The sequence below is a fragment of the Anomaloglossus baeobatrachus genome, chromosome 2, assembly GCF_048569485.1.
Source record: "Anomaloglossus baeobatrachus isolate aAnoBae1 chromosome 2, aAnoBae1.hap1, whole genome shotgun sequence".
NCBI lineage: Eukaryota > Metazoa > Chordata > Amphibia > Anura > Aromobatidae > Anomaloglossus > Anomaloglossus baeobatrachus.
The window spans coordinates 715501346-715527563 of record NC_134354.1 but is presented as its reverse complement, the minus strand read 5'-3'; the positions used below and the strand labels follow the sequence as shown (position 1 = coordinate 715527563).

General features: G+C 43.7%; 1 protein-coding gene across 4 annotated transcripts in view; it reads right to left on the bottom strand.

Moving 5' to 3' along the window:
- DCLK1 (doublecortin like kinase 1) overlaps window positions 1–26218 on the bottom strand; it is a 537868-nt gene that overhangs the window by 444867 nt on the left and 66783 nt on the right. For all 4 annotated transcript variants that reach the window (XM_075337323.1, XM_075337324.1, XM_075337325.1 and 1 more), the window contains exons 2-3: window positions 23612–23998; window positions 5747–6093 (exon numbers count right to left, since the gene is read on the bottom strand). In XM_075337323.1, the coding sequence (XP_075193438.1) occupies window positions 5747–6093; window positions 23612–23987 (723 nt within the window). In that variant the 5' untranslated portion in view covers window positions 23988–23998. The remainder of the gene's footprint in view (window positions 1–5746; window positions 6094–23611; window positions 23999–26218) is intronic.

Genomic DNA, 26218 nt, shown 5'->3' with positions numbered 1-26218 from the left:
AATTCAAAACATTTTTGCAAAACTTTGAGTCACGCAAAAAGTCTTCAACTTTTCATCAGTATTAAAGTATAGTGATGGAGGAGATAGAAGAAAAGGGTTAATCCGCTCTGCCAGAAGAAGATCGATGTGAATTAAGACATCTGATTTTATTGTTCTACGCGTTTCAGAGCTGGATAACCCCTTCTTCAGGAGTAAAATCAATAATGTAAATTAATGATTTTGTTCCTGAAAAAGGGGTTATACAGCTCCGAAATGCCTAGAACAATAAAATCAGATATTTTAATCCCCATCGATCTTCAGTGATCTTCCTCTGGCAGTGCAGATTATCCCTTTTCTTCCATCTCCTCCATTGCTATCTTCCTGGGTTCTGCAGCAGCCATCCTTATCATGTGGTTTTAGTGGTTGCATCTATAACACAACCACACCAAGTTAGTGCACCTTTTCAAACCTTGTTTGGTACCACCGGATAAGACACGATTTGTGCCCACCCCTCCCCCTTTGTCATTTCAGTTTTTACAACGTATTAAAGTATAGTAAAAGTTTGATAATTTATCACAAGGAGGTTTTTGGAAACATCGCCAACTATCATGGCAACGTCAGGATCTGTGAAAACTACAGATTCTGGCACTCTAACTGCTAAGTTCTCTAATGTCTCTGATCAGCACAGGCAGACTCGGGCATCAACTTGAGATTTGTAGTTCGTAGGCAGGCTAGCAAGACTTAATCTTTGCAGGGCTGCTTGTTAGTCTCCTTTAATCACATGCTTTGAGGGAGCCAGTCAGATTTGCTCCCCTCCTATATATGCTGGCTGGTCTATTCCATTAATGTCAGCTATAGCTTCTCTATACTTGTCTGGTGAGGTGTTGTGATCCAGACTTATTGGTAGTTGTAGTACATTGCTGTGAGCGGTTGTGGTGTTAACCTTTGTTGTCCTTTTGTTGCTGCTTGACTCCACTTGCTTTTCTCCTATGTCACTTACTTTTTTCTGATGAGTTTCCAGTGTGTTTGAGTTTTTTTTTCCCCTGTCTACTTTTATCTGTGTTTCCATAACACTCCTTTCCTGGGGAGGGGAACAATTTAGTTCTGGACAAGAGAACAGTAAGGTATCAGACTCCGACATCTCCACCATCAAGGGTAATCTGGAGGTTAGGTATAATCTAGGGTCCCCTTGCGTGAAAGACAGTATAGGAGCCCCCTGTCCCTCACTATGCTGCAGTCACTTCATGACATAATGGATCTGCATCATTGCAAGTATTCACAGACTTCTTCACACAAGGGAAGCAAATCTAAAAAATAAATATGTTGCCCCAAATATGAGCATCATGAAGGCACTAGAGCTAAAGCAAGGAAATTAGATCTTTACATCAATTAGAGCAATGGCTGCAGCAATCTATGACCTTGAAGTTCTGATCAAGTTAACTTACTCATATTTAGAGGCTCTTATTCAAGGGATGTCAATGGTGTAACGTTAAGTCACGTCAGCACCATAACTCATCAGAACAAGTGCAATAACAATGTCACCTGGGCCAAAAATGCTAACATCTCTTGAATAGTGCCATTTTTGGAAATATGTGTTGCTTTTATTTTATTTGGGGCACTGCAGCATTTAAAAAAAGACTGTCAATTATGAGAGCGACATACATTAGATGAATGTAGGCTAAACAAAGCCTCTCTACTCGTCTTCACAACCCTGATACTGATTGTTTGTCAACAGAGTTCGATTATTGCTGAGCAGCAGTTGAAAGCAGATTCTAAAGGAGCTTGGATTTAGCAGTTAAAACGGCACTGCAGCATAGTATTTTGAAGAGAAGGAAGCAAAATAAGTTACATGGGTTCCCCAAGAATTGTTATAACCTAAATAAATATTACACATTTAAATATTAACTTTTTTTCTAAATACCTTTATTTAGCAAAAGGTTTTGCTTTATCTAGTGCACTCTGTTAGGATTTTTTTAAATGGCAATTGCCATAAATCAGTATGCACCTGTCCTAGATTTCAGAGAACACACAGTAGGACGGGCTGTGGGAAGAACATCTGCTTGAGGCATGTCAGGTAAGGGTGGTGCAGTGGACTAAAGGAGATGATAAACACCTTTCTTTAGCTGACTGAGAATCAACATCCGTCTCAGTCAGCCTGAACGTTTTAGTCCAGTGCAAAGAGTACATCTGTCTCACAGATGCTCTTCTGTCTCAGTCAGCCTGACAGGTTTAGTGCAGTGCAAGGAGTACGTCTGTCTCACAGATGCTCTTCTGTCTCAGTCAGCCTGACAGGTTTAGTGCAGTGCAAGGAGTACGTCTGTCTCACAGATGCTCTTCTCGCAGCCCGACCTAGAATGGGTTGCACATTGCTAGATGGCACTTGCCATCTTTAAAATCCTGACAGAGTGCACTAGATAAAGCTTACCTTTTTACTAAATAAAGGTATTTAGGATTTTATTTATTTTAAAATATTTCTCATTTAAGTAATTTATATTGCAAAAAAATCAAACTTAGCAAAGGCAAGTCAATAATTAATTTAAAAAAAAATGTTTAATTACTCCTTTAGGCTATGTGCCCACGGGACTCTTTATCCGCGGATTTTTCTGCAGCTAAATCCGCAGCATTCCCCCGGAAACCGCACCTTTGCATAGGTGCGGATTTGACGCTGATTTGACTCAGATTTGACTCGGATTTCGTTGAGGATTTTGCTTTTTTTTGACATTCACTTGCATGGGCAAAATCCGCAGGTAAATCCGCAGGAATAATTGACATGCTGCTGATTTTTCCGCAGGGAAATCCGTATTATTTCCGCTGCGGAAAAGACCGCAGCGTGGGCACAGCAGTTCCCAAATGCCATAGAAATGGCTGGGGAGTAGCTGTGCTGCAGATTGTTGAAAAATCCGCGGAATTTCCGCGAAAAATCAGCGGCAAATTCCGCGCATTTTCCGCAGCGTGGGCACATAGCCTAAGTCTGAGTGGCGTTCTGCATTATGGTTGAGCCCTCACATCAAACATTTATGGTGTATCTTGAGGGAAGGCCATTATTGTGTAAGTCCTGGAAAGCATTTTTATATATCCAATAAACCTCCTACACCTCATATAGAGATGGGAAATCCCATTATGCAAACATGATTGTTACTGCTCGTTTGGTCACATTTCTGGATTTATGATAACCCCTCTAACTTAACATGCTTCCCCCGTCAAGCCATTTTCCTTCCTGATTTATTCTCTGCCCTCCCCCCTCCCCCCATTAAGCTGTAGATTGTGTTCGCTTTATGATACTATGTAAATAAGTAATCACTGAATAATTAGTGATGTAGCTGCACACTCTCTACAAGGCTCATCAAATATGCATGTTTTATGCTAATGCACGAGATGTGGCTGCAGCCATCACCGAAAAGTAGAAAGCCCTTGACCCGATGATAACAACCACCATGGTTTATTGCAGCCATTTGACAGTATTACACAAAAAAAAAAAATCATAATTGATTGTTTTGCAACTCCATTATTTCCAACATATAAATTTAAGGGGTTTTTAGTTTTTAAGTAAAATCATCAAATACATCTTAACAGTAGGAGACGCGGCCAAGAAACACGACGCACGTAATGGGTATATAAGCGAGGGAAAGTGTATGAAGGTGACGCGCTCAGAACAGCAGGGTGTTGGCGCTTGCATTTTGTTGTGTTCCCACCTGGGTAAAATACATTATACAAAATTGGGTAAAAATGATCTGTATTCCTGCGGGGTGTAACCCCAGGGTCTCAACGAAGAACAGGATAGAGGCCCGCTACAAAATGACAATGATTAGCAAAAAAGGAATCAGAACATAAAAAGCTAATAACTATAAAAACCTTTCTATTCCTTCTTGACCCGATTTCCTTTATTTACTGTCTGTTCATAATGGCCTCCGCACACATTAGGCCACTTTCACGCCATGTTTTTGTATCTATTCACAGTTTCACACGGTAAAAATGTATTTTAGTATTTACAAGAAATCTAATGGGAAAAACACAGATCAAATGGGTATCAGTCTGACATACGGTAAATTTGTGCATATACCCATCGTGATTCGTTTCTTTTTTACAAGATATAAAAAACTCAGTCTTATACACTTTTTCCATCACTTGAAAGAACAGATTAGTTTTTATAACATTACAGTCTATGGAGGAAATATTCAAAAGTTCTGACATATGTCTGCAACTGTTTTTTAAGTCTTTTTTTTTTCTTTCAGAAATCAGAAAAGTCACAACAATCTCCTGACATTGTGTTTTTTTTCTAACGGATGCAACACAGACATATAGGGAAGAGAAATTGTAAATTTTAGCAGGATCATAACAAGAGAGAGAAAAGGGAATTGGTCAAAGCCTTACACAATATATGCATGAATATATATATATACACGTGTGTGTGTGTGTGTGTGTGTGTGTGTGTGTCTGTGTGTGTGTGTGTGTGTGTGTCTGTGTGTGTGTGTGTGTGTGTGTGTGTGTGTGTGTGTCTGTGAAAAGGCCTAAATGAGATTAATGTCATCATCTATAGAATTAATCGGGCTGGTTTGTAACGGAGAGCCCCTCTGTAAGGGAGAACCCCCCTGAATGGGAGAGCCCCTCTGTAAGGGAGGACCTCTTTCTAAGGAAGAGCCCCTCTTTAAGGGGGGGCCCCAATGTATGGGAGAACCTCCCCTGTAAGGGAAGACCTCACTGTAAGTGATGGCCCTCTATAAGGGAGAACCCCTCTTTAAGGGAGGACCCCTCTGTGAGGGAGAACCCCCCTTTAAGGGAGGGCCCCTCTGTAAGAAAGAACGTATCTTCAGGGATGGCCCATCTGTAAGGGAGAACCCCACTGTAAAGGAAAGCCCCTCTGTAAGGGAGAACCTCTTTCTAAGGAAGAACCTCTCTGTAAAGGAGAGTCCCTCTGTAAGGAAGAACCCATCTGTAAGGGAAAGCCCCTCTGTAATGGAGAGCCCCTCTGTAATGGAGAGCCCCTCTGTAACGGAGAACCCTCTCTGTAACGGAGAGCCCCTCTGTAAGGGAAAACCCTTCTGTAAGGGAGGGCCCATCTGTAAGGGAGAGGTCCTCACTAAGAATGGGCCCCTCTGTAACGAAGAGCCCTTCTGAAACGGAGAGCCCCTCTGTAAGGGAGAACCCTTCTGTTAGGGAGAGCCCATCTGTAAGGCAGAGGTCTTCACTAAGAAAGGGCCCCTCTGTAACAGAGAGCCCCTCTGTAACGGAGAGCCCCTCTGTAAGGGAGAACCCTTCTGTAAGGGAGGGCCCCCTCTGTAACGGAGAGCCCCTCTGTAACGGAGAGCCCCTCTGTAATGGAGAGCCCCTCTGTAACGCAGAGCCAATCTGGTAGACCCAATCCGTGTATATATTATAAACATGCCTTTAATCCTCTGCCCCTACACCATCCTGCTCTCAGATTACATCACAAAGATCTTCTGAGAGATTTCCTTTGGACTAACTTAATTTTTCTGCTCAATGTTGATCCAGTAGATCAATCAATACTTGAAATCAGGAGTGAAAAAAGTGCTCTTTAGTGCAGAACTGATCATGCATTATGGATGTGCATAAACCCCTTTAACCTTTCCCATTGAACTTGATGGACATGTGTCTTTTTTTCAACCGTATTAATTAGGCCACATCCCCCTATCACATCTCCAGATAAATCCCAGCAGCGAGCGAGACCCCACACCCAGATGACCAGGTTAGCACACGAGATAATGGCCTGACTAGTTTTATATCACAAGGCTTCAGCTTCCCGGCATACCTGTTTTCCATCCAGTGTGTAGAGGCGCTTCACCACCCCAGAATCCAGCTTTATGGCATCAGTTATATCAGTGAGAACTTGCTCGAACGAATGGGCAGTTTTCTTGTTTAGGAGAATCCGGACGGCTTTGCGAGGCTTCACACCACTCCTGATGATTGTGACAAGCTTTGGCCTTATGAAATCTTTGTTCTCTCTCCCCTCCGAGGTGCTCGGCTTAGGAGTGGCCAGAGGCTGCACTGCGCGAGGGCTGCCGCTGGTCTTCACATTCACAGACCAGTTGGGGTTTACATTCTTTGTGTACTCCAGCTTTTTAAATGGCTCAATAGATCCACAAACATAACTTTCACCTAAAAGAAAAGGAAAAAAAATGTTTCAATGCAGAAAATAGAAAAAAAGTCTCTTCTTTCCCAGAACCAGTCCCACTCTTGTCCATGGTATGTGTCTAATTTGCAGCTAAGTAAGGCTCACAATGCCTCTGTTTGGAGCCTCCACCTGAATCCCCGATAAATGGACAAACTATTAACTTCAATGAAATAGACTAGGACCAAAACAAGAAACTGGTGATGTCTGTCATCTTAACCAGACACAATAACATAGTCCAGGGAGGGACATAAGTCTATGGGGACCAGAATCCGGAGCTTACAAATGGTGGTAGAAGAGATAAGGGTGCGCTATACTTAAGGAGTCTTCAGCATGGCTGTAACGGCTTCCAGGCCACTCATTCTTGTTCTAAGGCCGCTTATTATTGCTCATCCATATTCACTACTTCCCCAGCCCACCGGGAGTATTGGTATCTGCTTGGTTGCAGTCAGACGCAACCCCAGCCTGTGTGACAGCATGTCTGACTGCTTGCGGTCACAGACCCTGTCAGCGGGTTACTATCATGGTATAAAAATAAATAAAAATATTGGCGTAGGGTTCCCCTGTAATATGATACCCAGCACAGATAAAGCATACAGCTACAGGCTGCAGCCCCCAGATGTGCACGTATCTTGGCTCTGTATCAAAATAAGAGGAACTGCATGCGGCTTTTATTTTATATAAATTATTTAAATAATTTTAAAAAATGGCGTGCAAATTTTGATACCCAGCCATGATAAAGCCCGACGGCTGGGGGCTGGTATTCTCAGACTGGGAAGACCCATGCCTGTTTGTCCCCCTCAGCCTAAAAATAGCAACCTGCAGCCGCCCAGGATTGTCGCATCCATTAGAACTTTACCCGTCTCTTCCCAATTGCCCTGGTGCGGTTTCAATCAGGGTAATAAGGGGTTAATGGCAGCTCACAGCTGCCACTGAGCCCTAGATTAGTAATTGGAGGTGTCTATGAGACCCCCCCCCATTACTAATCTGTAAGTGAAAAGAAATAAACACAAACAATGAATAAATCTTTAATTATTTGAAATAAAATAAAAAAAAACATCCTTCACCAACTTATTAACCCCAAAAACACCAAGGTCCGACGTAATTCACACAAGGTCCCATGACGATTCCAGCTCCGCTACATCTGAAGGCACAGCATGCAGCCATAGAACAATGACCGCCTGTTGTGAGCTTCAGGCAGAGACTCAGCCACAGCGATGAGCAGACGTCACTCAAGTTATTTCCGGTCACAGCTGGAGTTTCCCACAGTCTTCCACTTGTGATTGCAGGTAACCTGACGTTAGGTAACCTCATTAAATTCAGTGAACTCACCTGCATCTCTTGGCAGAAAACGCTGTTTTTTGACAAAGGATGAAGATTTAGTGCTGAAATTTTTACACCATATTCCTGCACCCATTCTACATCAGATTTCATCACCAAGTTTGCACATGCGTGAGAACCATTGTTTTGCATTTTGGGGCCAGGAGATGCAAATTTGGTGCTGAGATTTTTACACCATATTCCTGCACCCAATCTACACCTTCTGACAAAAAAAAAAAAAATCGCATCACTACCGCATCATACTGCATGTGGTAGTGATGTGTTTTTTTGCCAGGAGGTGTAGATTGTGTGCAGGAATATGCTATCTCTTCACAAAAAAACCCACGGTTTTCTGCCAGGATATGCAGGTCTGTAAACTCAGTGACCTCATCTGAGCTGAGGTCACTGACCTTACTGAGGTCACCTGAGGTCAAGTTACCTGAGGTCACAGGTGAAGGATCGTGGTAACCTCCAGCTGTGACTGCAAATAAACTGAGTGACATCACCGCTCGTCGCTGCGGCTCAGTCTCTGCCTGAACTCACAGCAGACAGTCATTGTTCTATGGCCGCCCGCTGTCACTTCAGGTGTAGCAAAGCTGGAATCGTCCTTGTGTGGATTACATCCAACGTGGGTTTTGTGGGTTAATAAATTGGTGAAAGAGGGTGTTTTTTTGTATTTTATTTCAACTAAAAAAATTTTTTCTGTTTATTTACTTTCACTTACAGATTAGCAATGGCGAGTCTCATAGACGCTTCCCATTACTAATCTAGGGGCTTAGTGACAGCTGTGAGTTGTTATTAACCCCTTATTACGCCAACTGCAACCACACCAGGGCAATTGGAAGAGCCAGGCAAATGTTCCAGGATTGACGCATCTAATGGAAGTGACAAACCTGGGCGGCTGCAGGCTGCTATTTTGAATAAGCATGTTAGGCTTTATCATGGCTGGGTATCAAAATTGGGGGGGATTGAACGCCGTTTTTTAAAATTATTCATTTAAATAATAATAATAATGAAAAAAAAAAAAAAAAAAAAAGCCGAGTGCGCTTCCTCTTATTTTGATATGCAGCCAAAACAAACGCATGGCTGTGGTCTGCAGGCTGTAGCCAAATGCTTTATCTGTGCCGGGTATCATAATATGGTTGAACCCTACGCCAACATTTTTATACCATGGTAGTGACCCACAGACAGGGTCTGTAAGTGCAAGCAGCCAGACGCTGTCACTCATAGTGGTGACTGCAACCAATCACCGACGTCAGGATTGCCAGTGGGAGGGGGAAACAGTGAACATGGATGAGCAATATTAGCAAATATAAAGGATGATTGGTCTCCTCTGCGCAGAAGAACTCTCTGAAGAGCGTTATCAATGGCAGCTGCCAGCCAATCAGAAGCTAGCAGGTGACATTATACATCGATGTCACCTGCTGGTCTCTGAATGGGCAGAGCTGCCTTTGGTGCAGCTCTGCAGAGAGTTCCTGTGAGCAGCGGCAGAAATCATCTGAAGTGAAGCGCAGATGGCTGCGGTCCCCGGCATAGGGCTGCAATTGTCAGGGGTCCTGCGGGCCGCAGGATGCTGCCTCAGGGACTTAGGCCATGTGTTTCAGACCCCTGGGTTAGAGAGAGGTGTGTTACGTACTGCGTGGTATGTAAGCATGCCTCACTCAGGACCCTGATTAAAATGTACAGTACACAAATTACTGCCGGCCGCAAGCCGATCTATAAGATAAACCACGTCCGCTGATGATTTAACGGGGACTGTATGTGCGGCACCCCCAGGCCGGTCATTTCGGAACAGTTCTAATAAAAACACCGGCGGCCACAGCTTGTCTTAGAGATTTGGATGCTGCCAACTATCTCTGCACGCGTGTCATAGATAAGCCATCCCTGGTCTAGACTAACTTAGGGGTGCTTCACACACAGCGAGCTCGCTGCCGAGATCGCTGCTGAGTCACGCTTTTTGTGACGCAGCAGTGACCTCATTAGTGATCTCGCTGTGTGTGACACTGAGCAGCGATCTGGCCCCTGCTGCGAGATCGCTGCTCGTTACACACAGCCCTGGTTCGTTTTCTTCAAAGGCGCTCTCCCACTGTGACACACAGATCGCTGTGTGTGACAGCGAGAGAGCGACAAATGAAGCGAGCAGGGAGCAGGAGCCGGCGTCTGGCAGCTGCGGTAAGCTGTAACTAAGATAAACATCGGGTAACCAAGGTGGTTACCCGATATTTACCTTAGTTACCAGCCTCCGCAGCTCTCACGCTGCCTGTGCTGCCGGCTCCGGCTCTCTGCACAAGTAGCTGCATTACACATCGGGTTAATTAACCCGATGTGTACTGTAGCTAGGAGAGCAAGGAGCCAGCGCTAAACAGTGTGCGCGGCTCCCTGCTCTCTGCACATGTAGCTGCATTACACATCGGGTTAATTAACCCGATGTGTACTGTAGCTAGGAGAGCAAAGCTAAGCGGTGTGCGCTGGTAACTAATGTAAACATCGGGTAACCATACCCGATGCTTACCTTAGTTACCAGTGTCCGCAGCTTCCAGACGCCGGCTCCGTGCAAGCGTAGCGTCGCTTGCACGTCGCTGCTGGCTGGGGGCTGGTCACTGGTCGCTGGTGAGATCTGCCTGTTTGACAGCTCACCAGCGACCATGTAGCGATGCAGCAGCGATCCTGACCAGGTCAGATCGCTGGTCGGATCGCTGCTGCATCGCTAAAGTGTGAAGGCACCCTTAGTCTTGTCCTCTGTTTGGCTGTGTTCTGCTCTGTTTCTTCTGATACTGACCCAGCTTGTTTTCCGTTTACCCTGACATCTCCAATCCCTCCCTTGGCTACGTTTCCTGAGCCTGTGTTGCCTGATCTGACCTTGGATTGTACGACCACATCTTTATCTTCTTCCGCCTGTACCTTGCCCCTTTGACCTTTTAGTCAGCAACTGCAGTCCCAGGGACTGTCCTGGAGTAGTACATGGTGTCTACCGGTGACCAAACCCATCCTCACAATCAGAGGCTTTAGTGAATATCCGGTAGTTACTTAGTCATGTTCCTTCAGATTCACCTCAGCCCTCGGCACAGTAAGTCCACACCCACCAGCGTTACCCTGTGAAGGCCATAGAGGTGTGTTTGAGAACATTGGGGATCAAACAATATCGTGAAAAACACCAAAAAACACACCTTGTTTTGGAGAAGAGTAAGTAAGGATTAGGTTATTAAAAAAATTACCCAAGCTCTTAAAATCTCACAGAGCCCTGTTCAATCCATCATCCAAAAATGGAAGGAGTATGGCAGAACAGAAAATGTACCAAAACATGGCCATCCATGTAAACTGACATCCCAAGCAAAGAGAGTACTAACTGGAGAAGACGCCAAGAGTCGCATTGCCACACTGGAGGAGCTGCAGGGATCCACAGCTCAGGTATGAGAATCTGTTTACAGGAGAACTATTAGTCATACACCCCACAAATCAGGCCTTTATGGAAGAGTGGCAAAAAAAAAGCTATTTTTGAAAGCAAGCCATAAGAAGTCCCGATTGCAGTTTCAAAATTGCCATGCAGGGAACACAGCGAGGATGTGGAAGAACGTGCTCTGCTCAAATGAGACCAAAGTAGATATTTTTGGGCTAAATGCCAAACGGTATATGCTAACGAACGCAGGGACTAGATGAAGAAAGTTTGGAGAAGGCTTGGAACGTCTCAAGACCCAAAGCATAGCACATCCTGGGTAACACATTGTGGAGGCAGTGTGATGGCCGGGCATGCATGGCTTCTAATGGCACCGGTTCACTAATGTTTATTGATGATGTGACTGAAGACAGAAGCAGCCGGATTAATTCTGCAGTGTACAGGCCGATACTTTCTGCTCAGATTCAACCAAATGCAGTAAGGATGATTGGACTGTGCTTTACAGTACAGATGGACAAAAACTGAAAATATACTGTGAAAGCAACAGCAGGATATTTTTGTTAAAGGGAACCTGTCACCACTTTTTTGGCGTATAAGCTGCGGCCGCCACCACCGGGCTCTTATATACAGCAATCTAACATGCTGTATATAAGAGCCCAGACCGCTGTGAGAACATAAAAAACACTTTATAACACTTACCTAATGGTCACGCGGTTGGCCATATGGGCGTCTCTGTTCTCCGATGTCGGCGCCTCCTGTTTCGGCCATCTTCGTCCTCGCTCTGAAGCCTGTGTGCATGACGCGTCTACGTCATACACACTCGCCGGTCCTGTGAAGGCGCACTACAATACTTTGATCTGCCCTGCTCAGGGCAGATCAAAGTGCGCCTGCTCAGGACCTGAATGCCGGCGCGTGTGGATGACGTAGGACACGTCATGCACCACAGCTAGAGAAGAAGGAGGACGAAGATGGCCGAAAGAGGCGGCGCCGGCACCGGACAACAAAGACGCCCATATGGCGAACCGCGCAACCGTTAGGTAAGTATTATAAAGTGTTTTTTATGTTCTCACAGCGGCCTGGGCTCTTATATACAGCATGTTAGAATGCTGTATATAAGAGCCCACTGGTGGTGACCGCAGCTTATAGGCCAAAAAAGTGGTGACAGGTTCCCTTTAATTACAGCTGAACGTCTACACTTCTTTTGCATCTCAGTTGCCTCATTTTAAATAAAAAGTAGTGGCATGCAGATACCAAATCACTGTCCAAATATTTCTGGACCTAACTGTATGTTGACAATCCTCCCATGCTTGCATCCTCACAGCCGTGCACAGAAGCTCAGTCATTTTCCAGTTATTTAAGCACAAACTACGGCTGCAAGCTAATTCATACTGCTCTAATTTAGCAAAAGAGCGCAGGCGAGATCTGGAGAATTTCTAGTTTACTGCACAATCTTGGCATCGGGCTCCTCTAAGGGTGAAAACTGGCACAATGATTACTAACAGAAACTCAAGGACAAGGGATGCAGATTGCAGCTGTGATAAAGCCTCTGCAGCCACAAGTGTGATATTACATCTCCAGACTGGCATGGTTTTAATTACACTAAAATGGAACTTGGTCATTGTCGGGGGCACGAGACATTGTAAATGGGATCAGCATTACAATTTGGAAATGAGAATGGACCAGAGGAAGCATCAAAATGGCCAGTCAGCGACAACTCGTCTCCTTGTGGCACAGCTGCAGCGCACGGGCAAGAGATTCTGCATTACGGCCGGTATCTCGCCTTTTCTGGAATAATTTACTCCTTTTTAGTGGCTTTTGAATTTCTGTTTTATTATCAATTCATTTTTCTTTCTTTAACCCCTTCACCCCCTGACGATTTTTTATTTTTTGTTTTTGTTATTTCCTCCCTTTCTTCCAAGAGCCATAACTTTTATTTTTCCGTCAAATAGCCATATGAGGGGTTTTTGCAGGACGATTTGTACTTTTGAACACCATTCATTCTATCCTAAATTGTACTGGAAAACAGGAAAAAAATTCCAAGTCCGGTGAAATTGCAAAAAAATATGCAACTGCATAATTGTTTTGGGGTTTGTTTACTTACCATGTTCACTATATGGCAAAACTGACCTTGTTCCCTGTAGTAATGTTCCCATCCTTGTCCCCATCCTGTAGTAATGTGCCCACCCTGGTTTCCATTCTATAGTAATGTGCCCATCCTTGTCCCTATTTTATAGTAATGTCCACATCCTGTTTTCCATCCTGTAGTAATGTGTCCCATCCTTTAGTAATGTTCCCTATCCTTGTTCCCATCCTGTAGTAATGTGCCCATCCTTGTCCCCATCCTGAAGTAATGTGCCTAACCTGACCTCTGTAGTAATGTGCCCATCCTGTCCCCTGTAGTAATGTGCCCATTTTATCATCCCCTGCAGTAATGTGCCCATCCTTGTCCCCATCCTGTAGAATTGTGCCAATCTTGTCTTCTGTAATAATGTGCCCATCCTTGTCCCCATCCTGTAGTAATATGCCCATCCTTGTCCCCTTTTTTTTAGCAAAGCTCCATCCTGTAGTAATGTGCTCATCCTTGTTCCCATTCCTGTAGTAATGTGCCCATCCTGTAGTAATTTGCCCATCTGGTCACCCTTGTAGTAATGTATCCATTCTTGTACCCATCCGTCTCCCCTACTTTTAGCAATGTCCTATCCTGTAGTAATGTTCCCTATTTATGCCACATTATGCTGTTTTCACACACACACACACACACACACACACACACACACACACACACACACACACACACACACAAAAAGGAGATTCTTCTCACCTGTCCTCTATTCTCTTGGTGTTCTCTTTCCTGTTTCTTGCGGCCCGCAGGCTCCCTGACGATCATGGCCTTATGCTGGGGGCCGCAGCAATCTGCACTTTCCTTCAAATTTTTGATTTCCCCCATCGCACACTGGAACTTTCTGCAGAGCTCCACCAATGGCAGCTGCTGGCCAAGCAGCTGCCTTTTCTTAAGTTCTGCAGAATTCCTGTGCGTGACGGGGTAAATCAAAAATTTGAAATAAAGCTTAGATGGCTGCAGTGCCCGGCATAAGGTCATGATCATCAGGGAGCCTGTGGGGCCGCAAGAAGCTCAGAGATCGCAAGAAGCTCAAAGGCCACATGCGGGCCGGGTGTTTGAGATCCCTGGGTCAGAGAGAGGCGTGTTACGTACTTCATGGTATGTAAGCACATCTCACTCAGGACCCTGATTAAAAGTAAAGAACACAAATTACCAGCGGCCACATCCCCATCTATAAGAAAAGCCACGACCGCCGGTGATTAAACTAGATTTGCATGTGCAGCCCCCCCCTCGTGCCGGTCATTTCAGAACAGTTTAGCCCCACATGCAATTATAGTGAAATCACCGATGCGTTTTGACTTAGAGATCGAGATGTGGCTGCATGCTCCTGCCGCGCATGTAAGCAAAAATGACTTGGCGTGTCACCTCTGACACGCGTGTCATAGGCTAGCCATCACTGTTCTATGTAGATAGAAAAGGGAGGAGCTAGAGGCAGAGGGAGGAGCTAGAGGCAAATCTCGGCCCCCTCATCTATCTCTATAGAATCTCCTCAGTAACAGCCGCCATCTCCTATCTCAGTAATGGGAAAGTCCTCACTGAATACAGATATTACCTCAGAATTGAGAATTTTGATAATGACTGATCAATTCTGGCAGAGAAAGAAGCAGATTTGTCTGATAAAATGTATTACACAGTTGCTTATTTTCATGTGTACTATTGATTTATGAAATAAAAATTAAAACTACAGTTACAATTTGTCATTTTTTATTCTTTTTTTCACCATTTTGCTTATCCATATGTTTTGGAAACATATTTTTGACAAATCTCACTCTAGTCCCATCCCACCCTTTCAGCGACTTTTGAAAGGATTTGCGACTTTTGGTGCCAAAATTAGCAAAAAATGGCTAAAGAAAAAAAAAAGCATTTTTGACTGTACACCAAATTCCTGAACTGCTCATTTGGCACAAAAATGTCACCAGACAGAAAAAGAAAAGTGAGTGCAATTAATCACAAATGATGAACCGGTCCCTTAGTGCTTCATGCCGTGTGGGTAGACTTTTGTAGTGTCACTGTTCCCTGCAGTATTTATCCAATGTGATTGCAATGGGAGATAGCTGAAGTAATTTACACCCATTAATGCCATATTCTTCAGTAATGATCTTGATGGTTTTGCTGCATTTTTAGCGGTTGTATGTGCAGGTCCTAGGATGCATTTTTGCCTTCTTTTGCTTATACATATGTTGCAGCCTCTGTAGACAGTAGGGGTGCGTCACTGGGATATGATAGCATGTCGCTGCCATTTGTGTACCAGGCATTGCTTCAAAGTGAATGAGAACGTCTGCACAACGCAAATAGCATAAACCACAGAGGCACCTGCTGGTCACACGACCACAGCGTCATGTTGGCGACTGTTACATCTGTACACATGGAACCAAGGGCAACACCTGCATGCAGTTGTGTACGTTCTTCTGTTTTCATGGCATTATTCCTAAGCTCCAAAAAACACAGTGATGGGTCAATTCAAAATGTATATTTTGCCCTACTTTTTCTGTTATCCTTTTTCTGTTCTTCCCTACTTTTTCTGTTATCCTTACTTTTTCTGTTAGCCTTACTTTTTCTGTTCTTTACTTTTTCTGTTCTTCCCTACTTTTTCTGTTCTTCCTTACTTTTTCTGTTCTCCTTACTTTTTCTGTTCTCCCTACTTTTTCTGTTCTTCCCTACTTTTTCTGTTCGTCCCTATTTTTTCTGTTCGTCCCTACTTTTTCTGTTCTTCCCTACTTTTTCTGTTATCCTTACTTTTTCTGTTCTTCCCTACTTTTTCTGTTATTCCCTACTTTTTCTGTTCTTCCCTACTTTTTCTGTTATCCTTACTTTTTTCTGTTCTTCTCTACTTTTTCTGTTCTTCCCTATTTTTTCTGTTCTCTACTTTTTCTGTTCTTCCCTACTTTTTCTGTTCTTCCCTATTTTTTCTGTTCTCTACTTTTTCTGTTCTTCCCTACTTTTTCTGTTCTTCCCTACTTTTTCTGTTATCCTTACTTTTTTCTGTTCTTCTCTACTTTTTCTGTTCTTCCCTACTTTTTCTGTTCTTCCCTACTTTTTCTGTTATCCTTACTTTTTCTGTTCTCTACTTTTTCTGTTCTTCCCTACTTTTTCTGTTCTTCTTTACTTTTTCTGTTCTTCCCTATTTTTTCTGTTATCCTTACTTTTTCCGTTATCCTTAGTTTTTCTGTTATGCTTACTTTTTCTGTTCTTCCCTATTTTTTCTGTTCTCTACTTTTTCTGTTCTTCCTTACTTTTTCTGTTCTTCCCTACTTTTTCTGTTATCCTTACTTTTTTCTGTTCTTCTCTACTTTTTCTGTTCTTCCCTATTTTTTCTGTTCTCTACTTTTTCTGTTCTTCCCTACTTTTTCTGTTATCCTTACTTTTTCCGTTATCCTTAGTTTTTCTGTTATGATTACTTTTTCTGTTCTTCCCTACTTTTTCTGTTCTCTACTTTTTCTGTTCTTCCCTACTTTTTCTGTTATCCTTACTTTTTCTGTTATCCTTACTTTTTTCTGTTCTTCTCTACTTTTTCTGTTCTTCCCTATTTTTTCTGTTCTCTACTTTTTCAGTTCTTCCCTACTTTTTCTGTTATCCTTAGTTTTTCTGTTCTCTACTTTTTCTGTTCTTCCCTACTTTTTCTGTTCTTCTTTACTTTTTCTGTTTTTCCCTATTTTTTCTGTTATCCTTACTTTTTCCGTTATCCTTAGTTTTTCTGTTATGCTTACTTTTTCTGTTCTTCCCTATTTTTTCTGTTCTCTACTTTCTCTGTTCTTCCCTACTTTTTCTGTTATCCCTACTTTTTCTGTTATCCCTAATTATTCTGTTATCCCTAATTTTTCTGTTATCCCTCCTTTTTTGTTATCCGTACTATTTCTGTTCTTCCCTACTTTTTCTGTTCTTCCCTACTGTTTTGTTATCCCTACATTTTCTGTTCTTCCCTACTTTTTCTGTTCTTCCCTACATTTTCTCTTCTTCCCTACTTTTTTGTTATCCCTACTTTTTCTGTTATTCTCTACTTCTGTTCTTCCCTACTTTTTCTGTTATTTATATAAAACGAATGTTGAATAGTCAATTAAAGTAAATAAATATCCAGGATTTTGCTACCATGTCTGAGAGCAGCATAATGTAGGGACAGAGACCCTGATTCCAGCAATGTGTCACTTACTGGCCTGAATGTTGCCATTTTGATAAAATCCCTGTTTATCTGCTGCAGATCTAGCAGATCTCTGAATGTTGAGCTCTGTATAACCCTGCCCACACCACTGATTGGCAGTTTTATGCCCATATACGATATACATAGAGATCTACTAATAAGTGGTGGGTACGTGGCTATACAGAGCTCATGAATATAGAGGACTACATTGCAGCAGGTTTACTAGTCCTCTAATGATAATCTCCTGCTGATAAAACAGTGATTTTATGAAAACTACAGCAAGCAGACCCGTAAGTGACGCATCGCTGGAATCAGGATTTCAGTGTTTATCTTTTGCAGGTCTCCGATTAGGTGTAAAAAACCCGTGACAAATTCCCTTTAAAGACTGTTTTCATCTTTAATGGGAAAGTGTCCATTCAGCCTGTGTGAGTAAGGATTTCCTGGACTGGTCATCAGAGCTGACAATGCTGGTTGATTCCAAAACGCTGATACTTACCTGGGTCCACAATGGTTATTCCAATAAATACTTTTACAAAATTATGCCCAATGCCAATTGATTGGGTTACTGTCTAATAAGAAAGCTTCAAAAGCTGAAAAGGAAAAAAAATAAATTAGCTCCTAGTCTGATTAAAGTAATAAATCCGTTATTGAAAGGGCCGCTCTCTAGACATAACTAAGGGCGGTTTTGCACGTTGCAACATCGCACGTGTGATGTCGGTGGGGTCAAATCGAAAGTGACGCACATCCGGCGTTGCTGTCGACATCGTAGTGTGTAAATCCTAGATGATACGATTAACGAGCGCAAAAGCGTCGTTATCGTAACATCGGTGCAGGCTCCGTCTTTTTCATAATTACGCTGCCGCGACAGGTACGATGTTGTTCCTCGTTCCTGCAGCAGCACACATCGCTGTGTGTGAAGCCGCAGGAGCGAGGAACATCACCTTACCTGCCGCCAGTGGCTATACGGAAGGAAGAAGGTGGGCGGGATGTTTACATCCTGCTCATCTCCGCCCCTCCGCTTTGATTGACCGCCTGCCGTGTGACGTCGCTGTGACGTTGTACGACCCGCCCCCTCAGGAAGGAGGCGGGATGCCGGCCACAGCGACGTCGCAGGACAGGTGAGTGCATGTGAAGCTGGCGTAGCGATAATGTTCGCTACGCCAGGAATCACAAGATATCGCTGCTGCGACGGGGGCGGGGACTAGCGTGTGCGACATCGCAGCATCAGCTTGCGATGTCGCAATGTGCAAAGCACGCCTAAGGCTAAATAAGCAATAGCCTTGAACATATCTGGTAGATTTATACATTAATGCATCACATTGTGTTTAACTGGTCACTGATGTGCGTTCAGTTCGAATAATGGCATGAGCAATGCATGCTGGGAAATGTACATTCAAGCACCTATAGTGCTGGCTGAACGATGATGAGGATGAACTGTCCACCGACAAAGATGGCAAGTTACAAGGCATAGGAACAGGGACACTTTTTGGACATGTTAGGTTGGATGTGTACCAAAAGCAGCATTCTGGGGCATGAAATGACAGGTACGCTGCTCAGTTTAGAAGTAAGAATCTCAGTATCAGTTGCACTGCTCTGTGTATGATGTGTAGTGTACAGGGGATATTACTGAAGACAGAATGAGGACGACGTGATACATGATGTTTAATAGGGATTAGGTACAGGCTAGTTTTAACAGATTATCTAGAACAAATGTTGGTTTTAGGTACACTCAAGTGTAATCAGCCTATCATGAAAGTATGTGCACTCATTTATCACAACTGTCATGATGGGATGGGAAGATACTGGACCAAAATGGCGAAATTCACTTCCCACGCTAATTTATGGCTGAAGAATGCTGGAAACAAGGAAGCCACCAAGGTCCTGGTGGCCAAAAGGGCCCAAATACCAGACACGCACATTAGTGTTATAAGTAGCACTTACTCAGCGATGGGATTTGTTATGGGGTTTGCAAATGGCACCATATACCTTAAGTTACACCTCTGCCATCTAATGGTAAAAAATTGAGGACTATTATTGTACACGTAAGTAAAAATCTTCCTGACCTCTTGTCTTTCTCCAGCGGCCCCAGGTTTTTGCCACCTAATCTGAGAGCAGTATAACAGAGGGACAGAGATCCTGATTCCAGCATTGTGTCACTTACTGGGCTGCTTAGTGTAGTTTCGATAAAATCACTGTTTAATCAGCAGTAGATTATCATTACAGGACTACTTGGTGTGTGCTAGGTAGTCCAGCATATTCCTAAGCTCTGTATAAGGTCTCTTTCATACGTCCGTGTTTCCGGTACGTGTGACGTCCATGTTTCCATTACGTGTGACGTCCGTCTTCACAGGTACCGGAGACATGGACAGACGTAGACCCCTTTAAATCCATGGGTCTGCGCAAACCTCCATTTTTTTCCCATGGACTGTATGCCTGTATGGAGCACATGCGTGTCTGTGTGCTCCACATGTACGTTTTCTGCTGGCCGCATGGGTGTCAGATGCACCGAACACTGATGTGATCTGTCTGACATCAGTGACACATATCGGAGAAAACATGTGTCTGAAATAAAATGATTTTCTACACTCACCTGTCTCCAGCGCTGCTGACTTGCCCTGAGGAAGCCGCTCAGGCGGCGACACGCGTTGGCCTGCTAACCCTGGGTATATTGCCGCTTTATATTCATGTTTGACTCCCCATTACTGGTCTGGTCTCTCCTGACTATCAGATCACATGCACTTATCGGTTTAACCGGCTTTTTTTTTTTTTTTTTTTTTTTTTCCTGTGCATTAGACTTTAGCTGCAGCATGCACTATTAACAAACCCCCTGGGAGGTTCTGTATTGTTAATGGATATGTGCTCAAACGTCCATGGTTTATGTACATGCTTAGGATATTTAAGATCAGGAACTTATTCTTATGTCCTGTGATTGTCCTTCTATATAATCGTTATATCCAATGCATTTGTAGGTAACCCTTTCCCTCTCTATGACTGCATATCTTATAGGGATATGTTACAGACGTTCATCTAAGAGACGTTGTTGCTGCTTGTGTGGGTCCAGATCAAACATTGGGTACATTTCAGCATTTCTATTTGGCATCATTTACAGCATCTAAATTTTGGTTATTTATGTATTTATCTTTACCATCTCCTATGTAATGCTGTTATTTTTATTAGTTGCCCAGGGTGAACCGACCTCACCTCTTGTTTGCATGTTCACTTTTGTATCTCTGGTTTTAAATGGTTTTAAATATTGATATACAATAAAGGCAAATTATATATTTTATACTATCGGTGTGCATTTGATTCATGTGCGGTTGCCTTCTTCTCCTTTTTCTCGACTTTGGCTCTGCTGTCACTCGCTTCTGGGCCCACTCATTATGCTCATGCATATTCACTGCACCACAGACCCGGAAGCAGCAGCAGTGCAAGGGACAGGTGAGTATAGAAGTTTATGCTGTCCGTGTGATATGTCGATGTAACATGGATAGCACAGGAACAGCACACACACACATACGCATCTAGACCACGGACCGTACAAAATATGTGTGTTTTGCACACACGTGTGAAAGAGGCCTAACTGATAGATCGGCAGCAGAAAAAACACTGATTTTATCAAAATGACAGTAAACGGCTTAGTAAGTGACACATCGCTGGAATCATGATCTCTGCCCCTACATTATGCTGCTCTCAGATGAGGGAGCAAAACCTGGTGACAGATTCCCTTTAATGCATGAACATTGCTGCTCCATTCTGATGGGGACAAAAGTGCCACGTTCTGGCAAACAATGGGGGTCTCAGAGGTCAGTCCGCCACTGATCTGGCAGTTATCACCTCTTCTATGGGTAGGTGATAATGTCTTAGGGGCACTTTGCACACTACGACATCGCAGGTGCGGGTCAAATTGAAAGTGACGCACATTCGACTCGCAGGCGATATCGTAGTGTGTAAATCCTTTTTGATATGATTAACAAGCGCAAAAGCGTCATTATCATATCATCGGTGTAGTGTCCGGCATTTCCATTATTTGGCAGCAGCGACAGGTACGATGTTGTTCGTCGTTCCTGCGGCAGCACACATCGCTGTGTGAGAAGCCGCAGGAGCGAGGAACATCTACTACCTGCGTCACCGCGTCTCACGCCGCCTCCTCGGAAGGAAGGAGGTGGGCGGGATGTTTACGTCCCACTCAGTTCCACCCCTCCGCTTCTATTGGCCGCCTGCCGTGTGACGTCGCTGTGACGCCGCACGACCCGCCCCCTTAGTAAGGAGGTGGGTCGCCGGCCAGAGTGCCGTCGCAGGGCAGGTGAGTGCATGTGAAGCTGGCGTAGCGATAATGTTCGCTACGCCAGTTATCACCATGATATTGCAGCTGCGACGGGGGCGGGGACTATCGTGCACGGCATCGCAGCATCGGCTTGCGATGTCGTAGTGTGCAAAGGGCCCCTTAGAACTGGAACACCCCTTTATCTTTCATGGGCTGCAGTAGACCGAACCATGACCTATTGTGATATCAAAGTGCACAAAGACCACATTAACTTTATTCCGAGAATTATTATCATTCTTTACCGAAGGGTTAAATGACTAATTTAGCTCTGCTACACTGGTAATTGCCACTTCTTATGAAAATGGTTTAATGAAAGTGCAGCAATTAGACCCACGGGTCACAGTCATTTTCAGAACAAAAGATTTCTGTTCTCAGTTAATAGATGTTATTTAGTAATGTGCACGGTCCCAGCAGGTCAGTGGTAACCTCTAACTGGCAGCTATGGGCCACGGCACAACAGAAGTAGCATTTCCATGATTAGCTCTCTTTCTATAACTCCTAGAGCTTGTTTGTCATCAGTTCCCATTGCTGTTACCCTGTACATCGTGTCCATATTTTGTCACAAGACCCCCGTCCCGTGTCTACTGAGCTGATATTAGATCATCAGACACCTCTCGTGATCTACGGGGTGCGGATCTTGAGGCCGAGATGGTAAATTGCAGATTTATAAAGGAAAATGAAATAAAAAAAACTAAATTTGCAGGACATTTTAAAGTGTACTTGTGATTTCTAGGGCTGGGCGGACCCGGACTGTAAAAGTCCAGATCCGTGGGGTTTCAAAGGTGCCCGGGTGCCAGATCTGAGAATGGGATTCCAGATATTGATTTGGATCCGACACTGGGGAAATAAAAAAAAAATGTATAAATGAAAATAAATAAATAATAATAAAATAATAAATAAAAATTAAAGAAACAAGGAATGAAGCGATTGCTTCATACTTACCGAGGCACCGGTGCGGTTGTACACTGCACCTGCGTGGCTGTACGCTGGTCTCGCGGCCTCTCCTTCACATCCTGGGCTGCTCATTATTGCTCATCCATATGCACTGCTTTCCCCGCCCACCGGCCGGCCTGGCATCTGTGATTGGTTGCAGTCATACGTGCCCTCACCCTATGTGACAGCATCTGACTGCAACCAATCACATGCGCGGTTACGCCGGTTAGTATCAGGGTAAAAAATAAATAAAACAATTGGCGTAGGGTCCCCACATATTATGATACCTAGCACAGATAAAACCTACGGCTACAGGCTGCAGCCCCCCAGCTGTACGCCTATCTTGGCTGTGTATCAAAATAAGTGGAGCCGCATGTGGTGCCTTTTTTTGTTATTAATAATTATACAAATAATTTAAAAAACGGCATACGGGACAGCCTCCAATTTTGATACCCAGACATGATATAGCCCAACAGCTGGGGGCTGGTATTCTCAGCCTGAAGAGTCCCATAATTATTGGGACCCCCAGTCTAAGAATAGTAGCCTACAGCCTCTCTGGAATTGTCATATCCATTAGGTGCAATAATGCCAGTACTTTACCTGGCTCTAACCGATCACTGGATTCTTATATGGGGACCAGAATCCAGCCCAGAACCGGATTTTAGAAACCGGATCACCAGGATGAGCTGGTTATCTGCAAGTCCGCTCATCACTAGTCATCTCACACAGCAACTTTTTCACACATTTTTTGGTCCTGATTGCTGTCCTATTTGGCCAGAAACTGCCACTGTTTGGTTGCACTTTTTCTTGACAGTCACTACAGTAGTTGGTTCTTATGGTTAAGCTTTCTACCAGCACTATATGATCTGGATCTCCCTTTTCCTTTCATGCATTGCACCTTCTCAGGATTGGCCAATGAGAAGGTGACCAGACTCAATTCTTCTTTCTGTTTTTGCTGTGCACACGACAGAAAAAAGTGTCATTACTCTGAAGGGTCTGACACTTTGGAGTGATTTATGGACTGGAAACAGCGTCGGTAAATTAATTAATGTGCAATTTTGTTACTTCTTATCAGGTGAAAATAACATACTTGGCGTTACAGTGATCATTTAAATCCTGCCCGATCCACCCACGAAAACTCACAGGAAATTCCAGAATTGCCCATTTTGGGATTAGTTCACACCTATGCTGAGGTCCCTTTCACAGAACAAGAAAATATTCGATTGTATGGAGGAATGATTTTGTGATGGATCGTACAGGCATGACTTTGTACCAACCTTCAGTTAGCTGATCCATGGTCAGGATCTTCCTGATGCCATCCACCGTGTAGATAGTTCTCACTCCCTGGGGCAGATTCACATTATCAGAAAGAGTTCTGGTCAAATCAGCCAGGAGAGCCTCAAAGGATCGGAATCGGTCAGGGGAAATGGCATAGACAATTCCTTTAAAATACCGATCGCCATTGCGATAGAATCGGACTTTCTTGGCCTTCTTCTCTGAACTCAAGGCCTGCAAAGTGCGGGTTCGGTAAAAACTGCAGTGGGCACTATGCGTCGGACTTGGTAGCCCGTTGGCTCGGGAACTTCTGCTGTACCTTTGCGCTTTATCACGCTCATCAAAATGTTCAAGCTCCATGTCTCTCCCCAAGGACATCGTAGAGATATCTGCAAAGGAAAATAAATGATATTCACTGAAGGTTCAGAGACTCCTCTGCACATATAAATAGCGATGACTGTCATATAATTGTTCAAAAACACCGCACGTGGGCTCCGAGAAAGACCGTGTCTCTCATTATTATCAGTGCTACTATTTTAGTAGCATTGAATGACTAAGCCGGCTTTTGTTACATTCATATATATTTGTTCGAGAACCATTAAGGGCTCAGTTTCTCATTTAGAAATAATGTAATGGAACATAAACACGCATTAAAAATAGAAGAAACAATATAAAAGCAATAACAAATATATCAACTATGATTGTTACATACAATGCCTGCTATCCAAGCAATTACACGTAGATCTATGAGAGCCACGGGCAGCTCACAATGAATTTGATGATTTTAAAACTGACACGACTCCATGTTCTACACCGCCAAATATAGATTTTTTTTATATTGTATATAAATCCACGCATTTTGATAGAAATGAATACAAACCAGCTTAAAAGAATACTGTCACGATGACTATAGGATAGCAGGGGACCAGAACTCCTAACCTGTCCCTCAAGCTGGGGGGCCCTATGCGATCCGTAATATCAGGGATACTTCTGATGGTGGTGAGGCCTGAGTCTCTTTCCTGGCCCTGCTCCTCACCAGTCCTGATCTGATTACCTCTCCCCCTCCTCCCAAGGAGGGACAGGACAGGAGTGAGATGAAACCTACAGATAAAGGGAAAATCAAAACTCTGTCATACATCACGCACACACACAAAGGTTAAGACAATAAGAGATTCAGAGGACAAACAAGAGCAGGAAGGAAGCCACAAAACAAGAGGGGTAAACTCCACAACAGCACCAAGTAATAAGCACAATGTAAGTATGAGACAAGACACCTCACAAACTATACCTGGCATGGGTGGAAGCATTCAACCAGCATAAATAGGAGGAGAGCAGATGTGATAGGCCTCCCCTCAACATGTGACCAAAGGAGCATGCAGGCCAGCAGAGATTAACTCTTGCTAGCCTGCCTATGAATCAACAAACAGCAGGTCGACACCTGAGTCTGTGTTGCTCCCAGACACCAGAGAAACCATCAGGCGGATTTTCAGAATCTGCAATCTGAACAGTGCCCGACACCACCATGACAGTCAGTGAAGTTTGTGTGAAAACTCCGTGTCAGTAAGCAAACATTTACCCATGGGGCTGATAATATTTGTAGAAGCAAACAAACGAAATCATGTGTAAAACGGAATGTCTCATAAAGATAACCCATTTTTAATTACCATCTGGTCTGTGATCAGCTGGTCCCCACTGGTTCAACTTCTCTAATCCCTTGAGAATGGTAAACCACATATTGCTTGGGGATAACAAGGAACCAGAATGGGAGCTGTTCTTACATATTGGCTCCCATTTATAATTTAAAGGGAGTTTGTCAGCACAAAATGACTGTTCAAACCAAGCAAAGGCGCTTGGTGCACACTTGCTATGCCCAGACAGTTCAGTGCACCTTAACATCTTCAATTAATCTCTGCCCTTTTGTGGCTCATGTAAAGCCAGATCTGTCATTCAAGGAGAAGGAAGGTGGAGACAGTTGAAAAAAAGTAGGTGAAAAGGTGGAGTTAACTGTTTTGCCATGACCAGTCTGCACCGAGCGCTTGAGCTTGGATTGAACAGTCATTTTATTTCTATGCTGAACCTCATGGATGTTTTTATACTTGGGGCTCATTATTGCTTCAGACCCTGAACCCACCAGTGGATCCCAGGGGGAAGAGACCAAAGTTGGTGCCTTTAGGCTAAACATTTTTAATAAACTGATAAAAATTGCTTGTTATGAATTAATGTTAAGATTTGTGATAACGTGATATAGAGCCAAGCCTCGGGCACTGTGGTGTAAGGAATACAGTTATATAGTAATTCATCATTTCTACAGTTGCATACATTTGTTACCTACGGATAGGATGAGCTCAGCAAATATATCCAGGTATGCCCAGCGTGACCAATGTCATATTAAAGCAACACTACAGTTTGGTTTCTTTCAGTGCATGAGTGGCGCTTTAAATCTAAGTCGCCTATTCCTTGTTTTATACTTACACTAGTCTTTTTTCAGCGCCGCTCTGGTTCTGTGTCGTCACCTTGTGATAGTATCTTCTGACTGGCCAGAAGTCAGAAGTTATGTTACAAGTTACAAGCTAAAAGCATAGCGAGTATGAATAATTGACTACTCACGC